This window comes from Delphinus delphis, chromosome 19 (genome assembly GCF_949987515.2).
Source record: "Delphinus delphis chromosome 19, mDelDel1.2, whole genome shotgun sequence".
NCBI lineage: Eukaryota > Metazoa > Chordata > Mammalia > Artiodactyla > Delphinidae > Delphinus > Delphinus delphis.
Genome location: NC_082701.1, coordinates 15,087,956 through 15,105,817, shown reverse-complemented (window position 1 = coordinate 15,105,817; position 17,862 = coordinate 15,087,956). Strand labels below are relative to the sequence as shown.

Genomic DNA, 17,862 nt, shown 5'->3' with positions numbered 1-17,862 from the left:
GAGAACAATTATACCATGTATAAAACTCAGTGACAGATGAGCAGAAACATAAAATGATAAGCCAACCAAAAAAACATACAACATTCCACAAGTCACCTCCATGCAACAAGCCACAGTGCTAGAGCCTGGAAAATCACTTACTTTTCTCCGAGTGTCACCCGGAGGCTGCTCTGGAGTGGAGAGATTGAGTGTTGGCATTTTGGGTTTTGGAAGAAGACACACCCACATTCAGAACAGCAATTACTGCACTTAGGACTACATTTACTAATGGAAACCACTTAAGAATCATTACAGCAAAAAGTGCCTGCAGTGCTACATATAAACACACACACACACACACACACACACACACAGCCCCAGAGATCCACAGTAAAAATGCTGCAGATAGATGGAGTTTTAAACATGAACCTATGGCTCTTCAAAACTTGGCAAGGCTCTTATTCTACGGGTATTCTTTACTGAGTACAACTCAACTGCTATAGTTCTGGTCATACAATTACTTTCCATCAGCACACAATGTTACTTTCAATAGGCTACTTTCAGAGTCTTACACTGTGAACAAAAAATTCATTATAAAATTATATGCATGGTTGGCTATTTCCCAGGGAGTGCAGGGACTAGAAAACAGGTTTTCCAAAAAAAAAGACAGAAAGTTTTAATACAGTCACATGTGTTTGTGGGACCATTACCCAATTTGATTCTCCAGTCAGATACATTCTATTCTAAATGAAAATAAAGCAAGGGCTTTTTGGCTCTCTGCTACTCCTGATGAATATGAATAAAGCAAAGGACAACTTAAATGACTTTCTGCTCCAAAAGAAGACGAATTCTGTATCTGTGCTTTTTATTTTCTCTATTCTGAAAAGTGATCAAAGTAAAGATTTTAACTGTAAAGTATTGGAATGATTACACATCTCCAAATATCTTAAATTATATTGCTAGATATTGGGTGCAGAGTAAATTAGCCTCAATTTATCAAAATAAGATTTGTGTGTGTGTGCCACGGACATCAGTTTTCTGGTATATAAATGGCAGGAGCGGCTGCTTAAGAGGGGCTTCTTACAAGTCAAAGATAAGCCAGGTGAATAGGTAAAAGGAAATCAAACCAAGGCTTCTTAGAGCAGAAGGCAAATTCCAAGCTGTATCAGCTTGGTAACATACACTTCATTAAGCTGTAAACAATATACAGAACAATCTCTTCATCCTCCTCAGACCAGAGACTAGGGAATTATCAAAAGACATCCAGAGATCCTACACTCAAGACACTGAAACCAAAATCCATTCATCTAATTCACATAACTGGAATATTTTTAGCTAATTAATGTAAACTGGACTTCCAACTCAATTTCCATCGATGCCAATGTTTACTTTTAAACCACTGTATTGCCCTTAATGCTGGGGAAAAAAATGAGAATAGCACCAGAACATAGTATTTTTGTTCCACTAGCCTTTCCTTTACTGTGCAGATTACTTTTATTCTTATAACCAAAACAAAAATAACTCATCATTTTTCTAAACTCTTATTTGTCTTCTCTAAAACCCTTTGACAAAGTTTATGAATAATTCAACTCCAGAAGTTCTTTGAGTGGCAGTAGGGAAAATAAATTAATAGGTGCTACCTAGTCACTAGCAAGTTTGAGTTTTCAATTACTCAAGCCTCTCGAGGTAGTTTGGATCAGTTAACCAACACACTCTATCTGATAACCCATTTCTTTAGCTATAGGAGCTGAAGAGAGTATCATGGTGTACAGATAAAAAGAAAGGGGCTTTACTACTATTATTTTTATAGAAAAAGAATTTTCCTTGCCTTAAGTCAAGATCACAGTTCCCAAAACAGCTCAGTTGGAAAATAGCCAAAGGGGAGTGCCTGGATTTGTTAAACCTCAAAATTGCAAACCTACTTTACTTCTGAATCAACATTTAGATTTTACAATAGGAAGTTAGTATTTTTATCCTGACAGATTTTTTTTTTCTCTAGTCTCTAAGTCTCATGAAAAGATGAGTCAACTAGATTGATCAGAAAAACCATAACTTTTATATCACTGCTACCTTTGTCCTGACTATAATTTTATTTTTTAAATCTTCAAGGCTAGAGACTTTTAAACACCTACTTTGTTTTCCTTTAAGAATATGTATTTCATAGCCAAATACTTAGAAGAAACACGTGTGCTTTTAAGTAAATACTGGCTTTCTAACAATCGAGACAGGCCAAGGACAACTGCCAGATTAGTCCTCAAATTTTGGGGAAAGCATGGATTCAAAAAGGAGCCAAGTAAATATAACAGCTGTAGCCAAACAAATATAACAACTTGCCCTTAAATTGCTAATTTCTATAAATTGATTTAATCAACAAAAAGGCAGCGATATTTATCCTGAAGTGATGGCTAAATGCCATACTGTACTTACCTCCAAATAGTTCCAAATCTCTTAAGCCCTCAACAATGAACTTTTCCGAGACCCACCGCTAAAGAGGAAAACCCCAAAGAGAATTAGTATTTCTTCCAAGCCACAGAAAATTAACTATCAGCCATTAGACAGATAAAAAGACAACTACAAAAAGCGAATCATGCAGTACAGTTAAGCTACATTTCTATGGAAAAGTTTTGAAAAGAATCTTGGATTTAAATCAACTGAACACAATAGATTAATTCCTTTCTCTATTCTTCTTTGCCTAATTTGATGAACAATTCTTAAATCTGACAGATGAGAAATAAGTAGCACTGGCCCTGATAATGAAGCATGCTTTTGTCCTTCCTATACATAAAACTGCCTTTTGGTTCCATCTTATTCATCCCATGGCTGTCTATTACAGATGCTTTGGATCATTAATGCCAATTTGAAAACTACTGGAATTCACACACAGAAAATAGGGATGAAACAGTTTTTCACAAGCCCCTATTAGTTTGTAAAAGGAAATAGCAAACTGCATATTCTTTCATCCGCTAGGATTTCTAAAGACATCACCAACGTTTACATTTTCTACCAAGTTTACAAGGACCAAACTAGCATGACTAATCTATGGTTCACTTTACTGGACTATTTCAAACTAGTATTGGATTTCCATCATACTGATCAGCGGTCTGGTTTCACCTGAATCAGGTTAGGTTGAAATAGAAAAGCAGCTCATACATAAAAGCAATGGGATCAAGGTTGTATTTCACTCAAGGGCTGGTATTAAAGCTTGGCTTAGGGGTATTCTTTCCACTGGGTAGAGTTCAGGCTAAGGAGGGATTCTGTTTTGTTTCTCTTAATTAATAGCGAGGTTTACTCTTTCCAATATAAGTTATTCTTACCACATAAACATAAGAAAAAGGAAGATTAAGGAACATTCAGAAATAAGTTGCATAATATGGACTATGAATTTAAACTATAACGTCATTCTCTATATCAATTTTTTCCAAATTAAAAAAAGAACACTGTAAATTTAAAAAATTGATATAAAAAATTTATATTCACTGGAACACAAAATATAATTGACACCTTAATATTTAAAGAAAGTGGTATATTAAGGGAGTTCCCTGGTGGCCTAGTGGTTAGGATTCCAGGCTTTCACTGCTGTGGCCCGGGTTCAGTCCCTGGTTGGGGAACTAAGATTGCACAAGCCGTGCGGCCAAAAGAGAAAAAAAAAAGAAAGTGGTATATTCACAATGTCTCACAGTACACATACAGTGTTACAGAATTTTAAAATAATTACTACAGCAGTTAGAAATTGAGTACTTGATAATAAACAAGATAGTCTTTTAGGAAATCATTTAGGAAGCTTGTAAAGAAGCTAAACCCAGTATTTGTTCTTGAGGTCATTTTAGCTAGTGAAGTTCTCAGGTGTAATAAAATTTTTCAAAAAGCCTTCAATTAAAACCTATGATGGGAGTTCCCTGGTGGTCCAGTGGTTAGGACTTCGTGCCTTCACTGCCAAGGGCCCAGGTTCAAAAAAGTGTTCCAATGATTACAATCTGATGCTGATTTTTTTTTTTATTAATTAATTTATTTGTTTTCGGCTGCATTGGGTCCTTGTTGCTGCATGCGGGCTTTCTCTAGTTGCAGTGAACGGGGGCTACTCTTTGCTGTGGTGCGTGGGCTTCTCATCGCGGTGGCTTCTCCTGTTGCGGAGCACAAGCTCTAGGCACACGGGCCTCAGTAGTTGTGGCACACGGGCTCAGTAGTTGTGGCTCGTGGGCTCTAGAGCACAGGCTCAGTAGTTGTGGCATGTGGGCTCAGTAGTTGTGGCTCACGGGCTCCAGAGCACAGGCTCAGTAGTTGTGGCACACAGGCTTAGCTGCTCTGTGGCATGTGGGATCTTCCTGGACCAGGGCTCGAACCTGTGTCCCCTGCACTGGCAGGCGTACTCCCCACCACTGAGCCACCAGGGAAGTCCGATGCTGATTTTTAAAACACACAAACTGGGCTTCCCTGGTGGTGCAGTGGTTGGGAGTCCGCCTGCCGATGCAGGGGATGCGGGTTCGTGCTCCAGTCCGGGAGGATCCCACATGCTGCGGAGCAGCCAGCTGGGCCCGTGGGCCATGGCCGCTGGGCCTGCCCGTCCGGAGCCTGTGCTCCGCGACGGGAGAGGCCACAGCAGTGAGAGGCCCGCATACCGCAAAAAAAAAACAAACAAACAAACACACACACACACAAACTCACTGAAAATGTGTAGGAAACAGGCAGATCATTAGTGGGTACACATCTACACTAAAAAGGGCCAGCAACTCATTTAATGTTGAATGACTGATAATCATAAAATAAGCCACCTTGTTTCTTCTCTATCAGACAAGCTGGTGGGTATATTCTATGTCTCTGGCCAGCCTCTGCCTGCAAATTCGTTTCTTTTTTTAAAAAATTTATTTATTATTTATTTTTGGCTGCGTTGGGTCTTCACTGCTGCACGCAGGCTTTCTCTAGTTGTGGCAAGCGGGGGCTACTCTTCGTTGCAGTGCACGGGCTTCTCATTGTGGTGGCTTCTCATGTTGTGGAGCACGGGCTCTAGGCGTGTGGGCTTCAGTAGTTGTGGCACACAGGCTCTGTAGTTGTGGCACACAGGCTTAGTTGCTCTGCGGTACATGGGATCTTCCCGGACCAGGGCTCAAACCCGTGTCCCCTGCATTCACAGGTGGATTCTTAACCAATGCGCCACCAGGGATGTCCCTGCAAGTTCTTTTCTTAGGAGTGGAGGCTGCAATACCTACTTTACTTTCTACATCCCTCACTTCTGTATGATTCTGAACATCACATAAAAAAAAACCCCAAAAACCTCCTAAAATATCTGCCAAACACACTGCTTTTCAGAAAATAAAAAATAGTAAAGCCAGAAGAAGAGAAACACTCACCCTAATTCGCTCTGGTTTACTTACAAGAAAAGACATGAGTTCCTAACGTGTAGACCTACTTCAATTTCAAAAATTTAAACCTAAAAGGAAAATAGACACAGGTTGTTAGTCAAATCTGCTTTTATAGAAATATTTGTTGATTAACAAAAACTTACTATGAGTCTACCATTCAAAGCACTGTGCTAGACCTACAAATTCCTAGATTCTAAAGATTTGTTTAGAGAAACTTTAAGTGACAATAAACCTGGATGTACTTTGGCCAAATACATTCTGAAATACTGCAATATCTGTAAGAGAAGTTTTTTATAGGGTTTTTTTGTTTAAATTAATCTTTAAATTTCTCATGACCCAACCCTCCACTGACCCCTCTGCAGAAGCAATTACCTTCAATTCTTTTGTCTGTTTATCCTCCTTTTTATCATCATTCTTAAATGCTGTTTATGTGTCATGACTTATCCATTTTAGACATTTATCTACTAACTTCCTACCATGGTAGGGGAAGACTAAGCTCTCCTACATCAACTTCCTGCACCCTACATTCCTGCCTTCATTCTCCCAACATAGGTCTGACATAAATTTTGGTTAAAACAATAGTCCAAATTTACATTACTAGGACTATGCAAACATGGTTCTTCACTGAGGCAAACAGAGGTGACCACGTCTTCTTCCCCATACACTCATTTTCCCCCCCTAGAGGGGGAAAATAATGATTTAATAGAGTTAATAATGGCCTCATTTCTTCACTTGTTTGTTTTTCCATGTAGCTATTAACTTTTCCAAATACTTCAACATTTCTGCTATTAGTCTCATCAGTGTGTTTTTCCATACACTCAAACTCATCCATTCCAATTTTCCCCTGGAGACGGCCTTCCAGAGGCCCTCCATCCTGCTGCGGTCTGGACTAGCTGCTTAGTCAGTTGCACTTAGTCAGCCTTTATAGTGTGGAGATTTGGGGCTTCCAATTCTGGGGAATATCATTTCTTTGACAAGAAATAGGAACAGAAACTCTAATAGTTAAAGGTGTACTGCTAGAATTAGCCCCCAATTTTGTATTTATTTCACTCATACTTTACAACTCTCTGCTTTCTAGGAGACGTCTTCAAACTTTATTTTCCAACCTTTCTACTAAGTTTTACATTTTTGTTACCCATTTCCAAGAGCTTTGGCCATTTCTCAAATGTATCTTTTTTCATATCATCCTGATCTTATCTTATGTTTGCTATTTATAGTTAAGAATTTATATCTAGAATGGCTAAAAGCATAATACATCATGACCGAGTGGGGCTTACTTCAGGAATAACAGATTGGTTTAACATTTAAAAATGAGTCAATGTACACAAAACTGTCTTTGTTTGAAGTTGTTTGCAAATAAAGAACAACCAATTTTAAGGAATTTTAAAAAATGAATCGATGTCATTTTACCTTATTAACTGAGTAAGCAAGTAAAAATACAATCATTTCAATAAATGGAGAAAAAGCATCTAACAAAATTCAACACTAACCCACAAGTTAAAGAAAAAAAACCTCTTAGTCAATTGGGAATAGTCAACTAGGAATAGAATAGAAATAGAATTTACCAAGTCAACTTGCTAAAAGATACGTATAAAAAATTTCAGGGGAGTGGGGATGGTGGTGTGCTGAATTGGGCGATTGGGATTGACATGTATACACTGATGTGTATAAATTGATGACTAATAAGAACCTGCTGTATAAAAAAATAAAATTCAAAAATTAAAAAAAAATTATAGCTAACATCTATTAACAGTAAAAAGAATGAATGAGTTTCTTCTAAGGACAGAAGGAAGGCAAGAATGTTCTTATCACTGCTATTCATCATTGTACTAGTGGTCTTGGCCAATGCAAAAAGGCAAGAAGAAATAAAAGGCATATAGATTGGAAAAGATGTAAAATTCTTTATGATTTTCTATGTAGACATGATTGTATACATAGAAAACTCTAAGTATTCTATAAAAAAATCATTATACTTAAAATGAATTTAGAAAGGTCAATTATAAAATGCAATTGTATTTCTATATACTAGCAACAACCAAGTAGAAAATGAAATTTAAAAAACAATACCATCAATAATACCTACAAAACCATAAAATAATTAGGAATATTTTAATAAATTATGGATAAGACCTGTACGTTTAAAATTATAAAACACTGCTAAGAGGGATTAAAGATGATCTAGATAAGAGGTCTGCACAATGTTCATAGATTGGAAGACTCTATATCATTAAGATGTTAATTCTCTCCAAATTGATCTACAGATTCAGTGCAATGCTAATCAAAATTCCAGCAGACTTTTAAAAGAAATTGATAAGCTGAGTCTAAGGTTTACATGGAAATACAAGAGACCTAAAATAGCCAAAACAGTTTTGAAAAAGAAAGTTATGACTTACATTACCTGATTTCCAGACTTACTTTATTGCTATAGTAATCAAGACAGTGTACTTTGGTCTAAGGATAGACAAATGGATCAGTGGAACAGAAAAGAGAATCCAGAAATAGACCCATGCATATATGGTCAATTAATTTTCAAAAGAATGGCCAAAGTAATTTCATGGGGAAAGACAGTCTGGATACAACTTGATATCTGTTTAGAAAAAATGAACATTGACCCTTACCTAACATCGTACACAAAAATTAACTTGAAATGGATCATAGAACTAAACAGAAAGTTAAAACTACTAAAGAAAACAGAGGAGAAAATCTTCATGATCTTGGGATAAGTAGAGATTCAAAAAAAGAACATCAAGAGCATGAAATATAAAACAAAAAATATGATAAATTGATCTTTATCAAAATTAAAAATGTCTGCCTTTGAAAGACGCCACTAAGAAAATGAAAAGATTGGGAGAAAACATATTGTGTGTGCATGTATATGTGTGTGTGTGTGTGTGTCTACAAAGGACTTTATATACAGAATACATAAAGAATTTCTATACTCAATAATAAGACAACTCAGCTTAAACAACGGGCAACATATCTGAACAGAAGATGTATGAGTGGCCACTAAGCACATGAAATGATGTTCAACATCACTTGTCATCAGGGAAATGTTCATAAACCAACAATGAGATACCACTAAACAGCCACCAAAATGGCTAAACATAAAGACTGACAATACCACGTGTTGATATCAACCAACCAGAACTCTCATACGTTGCTGGTGGGAATGCAAACACATATGGCCACACTGGAAAATGGTGTAGCAGCTTCTTATGACCCAACAATTCTGCTCCTAGGTAATCTACTCAAGAGAAATGAAAACATATTTTCTCATAAACTTGTACATGAATGCTTGTAAAAGCATTATTCACAAGAGCCCCAAACTGGGAACAATCCAAACATCTGCCAACTGGTAAATGGATTTTTAAAATGTGGTACATACACCAATGTAATACTACTCAGCAATAAAAAGGAACAAACTACTGATATAGGCAACAATTTCATGTTAAGTGAAAGAAGTCAGACACAGATCTACATACTGTTTCCATTTACATGAAATTCTAGAAAAAGTAAAAATGCAACAGAAATCAGATCTTTTTTTTTTATAAAGTTATTTATTTTATTTATTATTTTTGGCCGCGTTGGGTCTTCGTTGCTGCGCACAGGCTTTCTCTAGCTGTGGTGAGTGGGGCTACTCTTTGTTGCGGTGCACAGGCTTCTCATTGCGGTGGCTTCTCTTGTTGCAGAGCACGGGCTCTAGGCACGCAGCCTTCAGTAGTTGTGGCACACAGGCTCAGTAGTTGTGGCTTGCGGGTTCTAGAGCACAGGCTCAGTAGTTGTGGCGCACGGGCTTAGTTGCTCCGTGGCATGTGGGATCTTCCTGGACCAGGGATCGAACCCGTGTCCCCTGCACTGGCAGTTGGATTCTTAAACTCTGAGCCACAAGGGAAGTCCCATAAAGCAGATCTTGCTTGCCTGGGACCAACAGTGAGATGAGGGACCAACTTCAAAGAGACACATGAGAACTTTTCAGGGTGATGGAAAAGTTCTGTATCTTTATTGCATGGTGGTTATGTGAGTGTATCTGTCAAAACTCAACAAACTGTACACTTAATACAGGCGTATTTGAGACTTCCTTGGTGGTCCAGTGGTTAAGACTCTGCGCTCCCAATGCAGGGGGCCCGTTGATCCCTGGTCAGGGAACTAAGATCCCACATACCGCAATTAAGCCCGCACACTGCAACTACTACTGAGCCCAAACGCTCTAGAGCCTGTGCGCTGCAACTAGAGAAGCCTGCACGCCACAAGAAGGCCCAGCGCAGCCAAAACAAACAAACAAACAAAAAAAAAGTGTATTTTGTTATAGGTGAATTACATCTGAATAAAGTTGATTTTAAAAGTAAAATGATTAAAATAAATACTCAGAAATGCTTTTGAAGAATCTAGAAAAAATCCTGCCACATTTCCCTCCTTTCTTTAAGGTAGGGTAGGGTTGTGAGGGGTTGTGGCAGTGGTACGGCAATGGGGGTGGGGACTTAGTGTGGTACACAGAATCTAAAAGTCCTTAGAACAGCTTCAGAGAAAGCGAAGCAATGGTTTTCAATCCAGGGGAGTGAGGAGGCCTTTCAAAATCATCTATAGATTTTTACCAAATTGCATTTATTCTCACCCCAACACTGATCGTATAGAAGCCCCACCCCACCATGCTGAGAATAATTTATCCTGCTACGAAATAGTAAAAATATAGATTGAATTTGGAAAAAAAAGATTATTAGAATGCACATTGTCTAATAACATTAAACACAAAGCATCAAGCCAAAGAAATTTAAGAGAAGACAACATCCACGTCCATCTGTAGTCTACAACAGAAAGGAAAGAGAATATTAATGTAGATAAAGAGATGATTTTTATCCTCAGAAGGAATTATCTATGCTCTGGAAATAGAAAATAAAGTCAATTCCAAAACACTGTATAAACAAATATAACTGCCCAATTGGAGAGACCCAAGAACTGGTTCTAGGCTGCCACTTCAACAGCTTCTCTAATGATCTGAACCACTGGTTCCCAAATCAGGATGTGTTTCAAATTCATTTGTGTTGTTAGAAAAATCTATGGATGCCCGCCCAAACTCCCACCTCCAAAGATTTTAATTCAGCAGGTCTGGGGAATGCAAAAGTAGAAATGGGCAACACTTTATGAAGTTCAGCAAAGGGAAAGATTACAGTTAGCTAGGTGGACCTGGATAGTTTCATTGAAGAGGTGGGGCTTGAATGTCAAACAGGACTTAAAGAAAATGGGAATTCCAAGCATAAAATAGTATTAGCTGCTGATTATTTAGTGCTTACATATCCACAGGTGTATCTCCTGGTTTCTAGAGTAGCGCCTAGCACAGAGGAGGCACTCAGTAATACTGAAGGACTGACCAAATGTGCCGAGCAGTATTTCAGCACTTTGCATATACTCTCCAATTAATGTGAGGGCGGTTACAGAAGCAGAACTCCACACATATGAGAACAATTAACAGGCCTTAAGTGCATGCTAGCTCACGGATCTTATTCAGCAGGCAGCAGGAAGCCACTGTAGGTTTTGAACAGAAAGGTGACAAACACAGAACAGTGGTCTACAGTAGTGTCTCTCAAACTTTATTGTGCATGTAAATCACTTGGGGATCTTGTTAAAATGCGGATTTTGATTCAGAAGGTCTGAAGTGGGGCCTGGTAGTTCTAACAAGCTCCCATATGATGGTAATGTTGCTGATATGTGGACCATCATATTGACATTTGAGAAGCCTTGTTCTAAGGAACATTCTAAGGAATATTAATCTGCAAAACGATGGGAGAGGGGGAGGTGAAAATAACCCAGAAAAGGAATGCCAGTTAGAATACAATTATACTGGACCACATCTGTGGTGATAAGAGCCTGTGGCAGAGGGAATATTAAGAAATAGATGGATAGGGAGAAGGAAAAATAAAGAAATTTAGTTAGTAAGTACACCATAAGTCATCGAGCCTATCCTCCACCCTTTGGAAGAACTGCTTTTAAAAACTCCTGGGGCTTCCCTGGTGGTGCAGTGGTTGAGAGTCCACCTGCCGATGCAGGGGAAGTGGGTTGTGCCCCAGTCCGGGAGGATCCCACATGCCGCGGAGCGGCTGGGCCCGTGAGCCATGGCCACTGAGCCTGCGCGTCCGGAGCCTGTGCTCCGCAACGGGAGAGGCCACAACAGTGAGAGGCCCGCGAACCGCAAAAAAAACAAAACAAAACAAAAAAAACTCCTGAATATAAGGTTATCTAGTCTCTGCTTGAAAACTTCTCATGCCAGAGACTCACTACCTAATCAGGGAACCCATTCTAACTGTGAACAACTCTGATGACTCCGACTTTTTTTGTGTGTGCCCAAGTAACTGGGAAAAGAGTAGCGTGTCAAAGACAAAATGGGAAAGCTCAGAGATGGAAGTTTTGGTGGAAAGATGAGTTTGAGTTTTTAGGTCATCCTGAGGTTGAGAAAACAGTTATATATCCCAAGTAGAAATAGCATTCAGTTAGAGAAGTACTGAAAAGACTGATGCGTAAAAGAGGGGTTAGAGATGGCTATGTGGACTTGGAAGTTAGCAGTTAAAGCTATATGGGCGACAAAAATTCACTAAAGAGGAAAATGGTGAGAGAAAAGCAGAGAGCTGGGAAGTAAGCCTTGGAATAGGTCCATATTTAGGACATGCAGCTTGAAAGGCAGGTAGGAAGTGGAACCCAAAGAAAAACTTTAACGATCCTGCTTCCCCTTGTGGACCACTAACACTCTCCCAATCTGTTAACTTTTACCTGTCCTTCACTACTCATCTCAGGTGTCCTGTGCTACAGGAAGTCCTCCCTGACCGCCCCTCCCTACCCATGTTAGATGTCTGGCCTCTGTATTCAACCCTTATACCTACCACTCTCTTAATTGCCTATTTATCAGTTTCCTCCACTAGAAGAGAGACTCTGTCAAGGCAGGGAACGCATTTCATTCACTGTTGCATTCCCAGGGGCTACTGTGACCAACACTTAATATTGGCACTCCTGTATCTGTTAACTTAATAATGGTAAAAATAATAAAAGCAGCAGACACTTATGTGAACTTAGTATGTGCCAGGATCTGTGCTAAATGCTTCATGGAGATCAGCTCACAGCAAGTATTATAGATCCTCGTTTCACAGATCAGGAAATTAAGACTCAGAGAGGTTAAATACCCAAAGTTACACAGGCATGGGACTTCCCTGGTGATCCAGTGGTTAAGATTCCACACTTCTACTGCAGGTTCGATCCCTGGCTGGGGAACTAAGATCCCACAAGCTGTGTGGTATGGCCAAAAAATAAAAAACACACAAACAAAAAAAACAAAGTTACACAGGCAAGTGGTGGAGGACTGATCAGGTCTGTTCCAAAGCCTGTGCTCTAGAAACCATGAGTGATAATAGAGAAGCTTAGGGAGAAGTGTCAAGACTGTGTGTGCAAAGATATAATGACTGAAAAAGCATCACCTGATTGGACATTGAGGTTGACCAGATGCCAAGTGGTATAGACAGGAGTTCATTTACTTTGATTTTTCCTTTTTTCCCTATTTTTGTCACTGGTTTTCTAAACTTCCTCCATGTCTGCGATGACAACTATAAACACTGCATTTGCGCCACAGTACCTCTAAGAAACCTAGTTAAAGGGTGGGGGTGGGGCAACAGATTTAACCCGTTCAGCACTAACATATGGCTGAATAGGCTCCTGGCCTGAGGAGATTTGAAAATCAGGAAAGATTTGGTTTCTTCAACTCTCAGGGACAAGAAACAGTCTCGGGGGTCTCTAAAGAAAAGTATCCATCAATCAATGAAAAACTGTTTTAATGCCACAAATACATATTGGAATACGGTTCTACCCCAACAGATATTACAGTAAGAAAAGAATCAATTCGAACGGCTTTTGCTCTTTTGGGAGAAGTCAAGTTAGAATATACTAGGATATCTTAGCAGAAGGCTGGGCATAGAAGTTAGTTCCCCATTTCCTGAAAACTTGAACAATTTTATTTAACCACACCCCTTCTCTCTCGCTCACCTCCCTACCCCCGCCCCTCATCTCCACCCCAATCTACTGTGAGCACTTAAACATTTTGGAAAACAAGACAGTCAGAAGCTCTGTTTAGGCTGATTCAGGGAGTACCTGATCTCTGTTCTTACGAGGGCCTGACCCCCTGGCTATCCAGCCTGGGATGAGATGGGGATGTGGTGGGGGGATGCGGGGAGAGGGCAGCCTAGGATATGCCTCCTCTTTGCTAGATCAGGACAAATTGCCACCTGGGCCCCAGGTTTCCCACCTGAAAATGAGGGGGGAAGAGGAGAGGGAGCCCGGCAACTCTGCTCCGGTGTCTCCGGGCCAGGCCCAAGCCTATTCTGCTCTCGGGCTGCAGCCCCTCATCGCGGGAATCGAGAATTCGGGTGAAAAGGGGCCCGTAGAAGGCGAGGGGGGGCTTAGGATGGCCGCTCTGCCGGAGGCCCGCCCCCGAGGAGATGGAATCGGCGTCAGGGCAGGAGGGACCGTTCCCTGGAGCGCACCAGGCGGCCCCGCCAGCCCGGTACCTGGTCCTGGAGTTAGCAAGCAGTCTCGACCCAATCTCAGCTCCGCCTCCTTGGTTTAAGGCCGCGTTGCCGCCAGGCCAGTTGCTGGGAGGGAGGTACGCAACGTGCCATGCGCAGTAGAGGGACCCTGGGAGGGCTGGTAGAGAACCGCCCCGCCCCGCCCCGCCCCGCCCGCCCCGCCGCGCCCCGCCCCGCCCCGCGCCGGAGAGGAAGGCCCGCCCCGGCCCGCCCCGGCCCGCTAGGCCCGGCAGGTGGGGAAGTTCTTCCTGGTTTCCGCATCTCTGCTGGTGCGGCCGGCCCTCAGCAGCGGCATCTCAGAGAGCGGTTTTCCAGTGCTGAGTTACCTCATTACGCGCTGCGCATACCTGAGGGCATTCGGTCTCCAACGGAGGGGACACGTTTCCCCCCCGCGTGTGGAAGCCAAAGACCTAGCTTGTCGTCGGTGTGGCCTTCTGGGTCCGAAAAGGGCTCTCCAGAGCCTCCATCCCCGAAACAGGAAGGCAGTGGGATGATTTCAGTAATGTAGAGTCAAGGGGACTAGAATAAGGCAAACCAACACTGTCTGCTGACTTGGCTACTTTGAGTACTTTAAACTTCTTTTTTTCGTGTGGTAGGACTTCAGTGGGAAAATCAGTCTCGCAGTTTCCTTGAAGATATCTCAAATGCCCCTCACTTTGGCCTCTCGGGCACAAGACTGACAAGCTACAAAGGGGAATCCCACCCTTTCTCTGTGCCACCTTAGGTAAAAGGAGCAAAATATCTCAACTATCTTTTTTTCCCCCTCTGGACATTTTTGGTCCTGGATCCTTCCTTACCCACAACTCTGAGAGACATGTTCTGTTTGCAGAAAACTGTCAGGTTTGCCTTGCTGGGGAAGCTAGCCTAAGCCAAGGCATGCAGGGCTTGAGAAAGGATGAAGCAGTAAGGGATGGAGCAAGGCTTCCTTCTGCGACACTGATTTTTTTCTTTTTTTTGCGGTACGCGGGCCTCTCACTGTTGTGGCCTTTCCCGTTGCGGAGAACAGCCTCCGGACGCGCAGGCTCAGCGGCCATGGCTCACGGGGCCAGCCGCTCCGCGGCATGTGGGATCTTCCCGGACTGGGGCACGAACCCGTGTCCCCTGCATCGGCAGGCGGACTCTCAACCACTGCGCCACCAGGGAAGCCCCCGACACTGCTTTTTTTTTTTTTCTTTTTTTCAGTGACTTACTCCGCCCACGGGGGTGGGGTGGGCTAGATCCAAAACTGGATATACGCCATCAAGTAATGAACACTCGCCCTTGCCAGCTACGACCCTTGACACGGATTTATACTGGTCTCACTTCCACGATGGGGAAGAAGTTCGCTCCATTCAAACAGGGACCGATGGAAATTTGATGCCGAAACTGAATGTGAACTCTGCCAGTGCATCTCAGGATCTCACTGAATTTTACACACATCACTTTGCTCTTATCTAGTGCTTTAACATTCCAAAACAGTATCCTCACTATTCTGTCATCAAATAAGATACTAGCTGCAAACTCGGTAAATGGACAAAGCAAGATAGTAGCAGAAATTGAAGTAAAATCCCTGCAATTTTTTATTTTGAATTACTTTATTTTTATTTATTTATTTTTGGCTGCGTTGGGTCTTCGTTCCTGTGCGCGGCGAGGGGGGGCTATTCTTCATTGCAGTGCCTGGGCTCCTCATTGCGGTGGCTTCTCGTTGCGGAGCACGGGCTCTAGGCAGGTGGGCTTCGATAGTTGTGGCACGTGGGCTCAGTAGTTGTTGCTCGTGGCCTCTAGAGCGCAGGCTCAGTAGTTGTGGCGCATGGGCTTAGTTGCTCCGCAGAGTATGGGATCCTCCAGGGCCAGGGATCGGACCTGCGTCCCCTGCATTGGCAGGTGGATTCTTAACCACTGTGCCACCAGGGACGTCCCCTGCGATGTTCTCTTGAAAAGACCTTCTTCACATGTGGTCTTGGGAATCAAGGATACTAGAGGAGTCAGTGCCTGAAAGATGCCAGACTTGATGCAGCCACCACAATGGGGAGTTTAAACACGTAAGTACTTCTCATTTGTTCTGTCCAGCCCAGTAGCTATGTCATTTTCTAACTGGATGTCAGTTGGTCAAGGGGGCTAAGAGATCTCATCATCTTCAGGACTGCCCACAAAAGATATTTTGAGAAACTTTTGGCCTAGACTCTGTTTCAGGGAGCAAATTTCCTTACAAAAGGGCCTCCAAAATCCAGATAACTTAGAAAACTGGTGTCATGAAAGGTCAATTTTGAGAGTTTACAAACTCAGTTTCTCCTTGCTTTGCTTTTGACTTGAGTCACAGGATGTACAAACTCCCTATTCCTTTTCACTTCTGTATCATAAGGGCTGGGACTCTCCAAGATTTCTGGAACCTTCTGAAACTTGCTTGAAGCCTGGAGGAATGGAGATGGACTGAAGATCCTGGCTATTTTGTTTTAACTCTGAGCACCCGGAGTGCACTGCCCTCTTTAAGATACCACATAAATTAACTGTGAGAAAGGTAAAACTAATTGCCTAGAATACTCAAGTGAGAGCTAGAAATGCTTACAATGTGTAGTTTAACAAGTTGAGCAGGATTATTTAATTTATAGAGCATTTTATATGTCAAAGCACTTTATGCATGTTATCTAATATCCTCTGAAAAGGCATTTTAGAAAGGGCAGAGTAGATGATGCCCACTTATAGATAAGGAAAGAGACTTGTTACAGCACTAGGACAGCACCTGGGTCCCTACCCACAAACCCAGGGCTCTTTCCTGAAGCAGAAAATAGCTTCAATTCTAGCTTTGCTACAACCTTGCTAAGTGATGCAGTTAACATGCAAGAAAAAGAGGCAAAAGAAAGCTATTTAAGCATTTAAGTTGGAAATGTGATAGGAAAGCAAAGTTGATACAACAAACAACCTAGGCGGATATGATATTATCTGATCTCCAAATAACTCCCATGGAACTAAATATTTTAAAAGGCCTGGGTGTCTTTTACATAAATAAAAGTTACACTATTTGGAAAAGCAAAATAGGTGAAATTAAAGAGGACAATTAATTTTAAAAGATGAAAATATAACCTAATAATAGCCATTAAGAGCAGAATAGTAGTAGACACAAAGTTCTCCCTTTCAGGGAAAAAAAAACAAAACAAAAAAACTTTCTTCTGAAATTGGTATTATTTCTCAGTTCACAGAGCTGAGAAGATGGCATTCAACTTGTACACAGATAAAAACATTACACTTTTTTTCCAAATGCAAATAAATCTTTAGCCCATCACCAAACTCCAGAAACTGAGAAAATATTTTCACTATTGTTTTAGTAGTGTGTAACAGAAGCCACTCTTACGGGTATAACTGTCTTCTCCCTCTTACATGCTTTCAAATAATTCAAAGCATGAATTTGAATTCATGGAGCCAGGAACAGTAAGGAAAGAGAATCTGGGGTGATTAAGTACAGTATTTCATCCCTCACACCAAAACTAGATCCTTGTACAACACTGCTCTAAGTAATTTTCACGTTTCCAATTCCTATTGGATGGGTGGAATGAGAAAGCCAATTAATGTTTTTCTTTGGTCTAAGTTCCATCTAAAGAAAAGAGTTTCACATCTGGTGCCTGACAAGGAAAGTTTCTATTATTAAGGAAACAGAATTGTAAACTATACCCCCCCCCCCCGCCCCAATAATACCCTGTCAAGTTTTGCAGATAAAGTTAGAGAACTCTGGAAGGATCTGCTTGGTTTTCACTGAGAGAAAGAAAAGCAAAACAGAATAAAGCAAAAATACACCACTTGGAGAATAGGCCTAGATGATACATTTTTTGAAGTGCTACCATTTACAGAATTTTACATATATTACCTCTTAGTGTTGACCTAATGTGAGATAGGTAGAGAAAATAATTACTTCCCTTACTTTGTAGAAGGAAGATCAGAACAGAGACTCAAAGAGGTTAATGACCTGCCCAAAGTCAAAGGATTGGTAACTGGTT

At 41.2% G+C, this 17,862-nt stretch overlaps 1 protein-coding gene across 6 annotated transcripts in view; it reads right to left on the bottom strand.

The window, feature by feature from the left end:
- STRADA (STE20 related adaptor alpha) overlaps window positions 1-13,971 on the bottom strand; it is a 29,726-nt gene extending 15,755 nt beyond the window's left edge. Inside the window, exons 1-4 of one of the 6 annotated variants that reach the window (XM_059997810.1) lie at window positions 13,877-13,971; window positions 5,325-5,404; window positions 2,407-2,464; window positions 142-170 (exon numbers count right to left, since the gene is read on the bottom strand). In XM_059997810.1, the coding sequence (XP_059853793.1) occupies window positions 142-170; window positions 2,407-2,464; window positions 5,325-5,360 (123 nt within the window). In that variant the 5' untranslated portion in view covers window positions 5,361-5,404; window positions 13,877-13,971. The other 5 variants (XM_059997804.1, XM_059997805.1, XM_059997806.1 and 2 more) reach the window with 5 other exon arrangements.
- Between the last annotated feature and the right edge of the window lie 3,891 nt (window positions 13,972-17,862).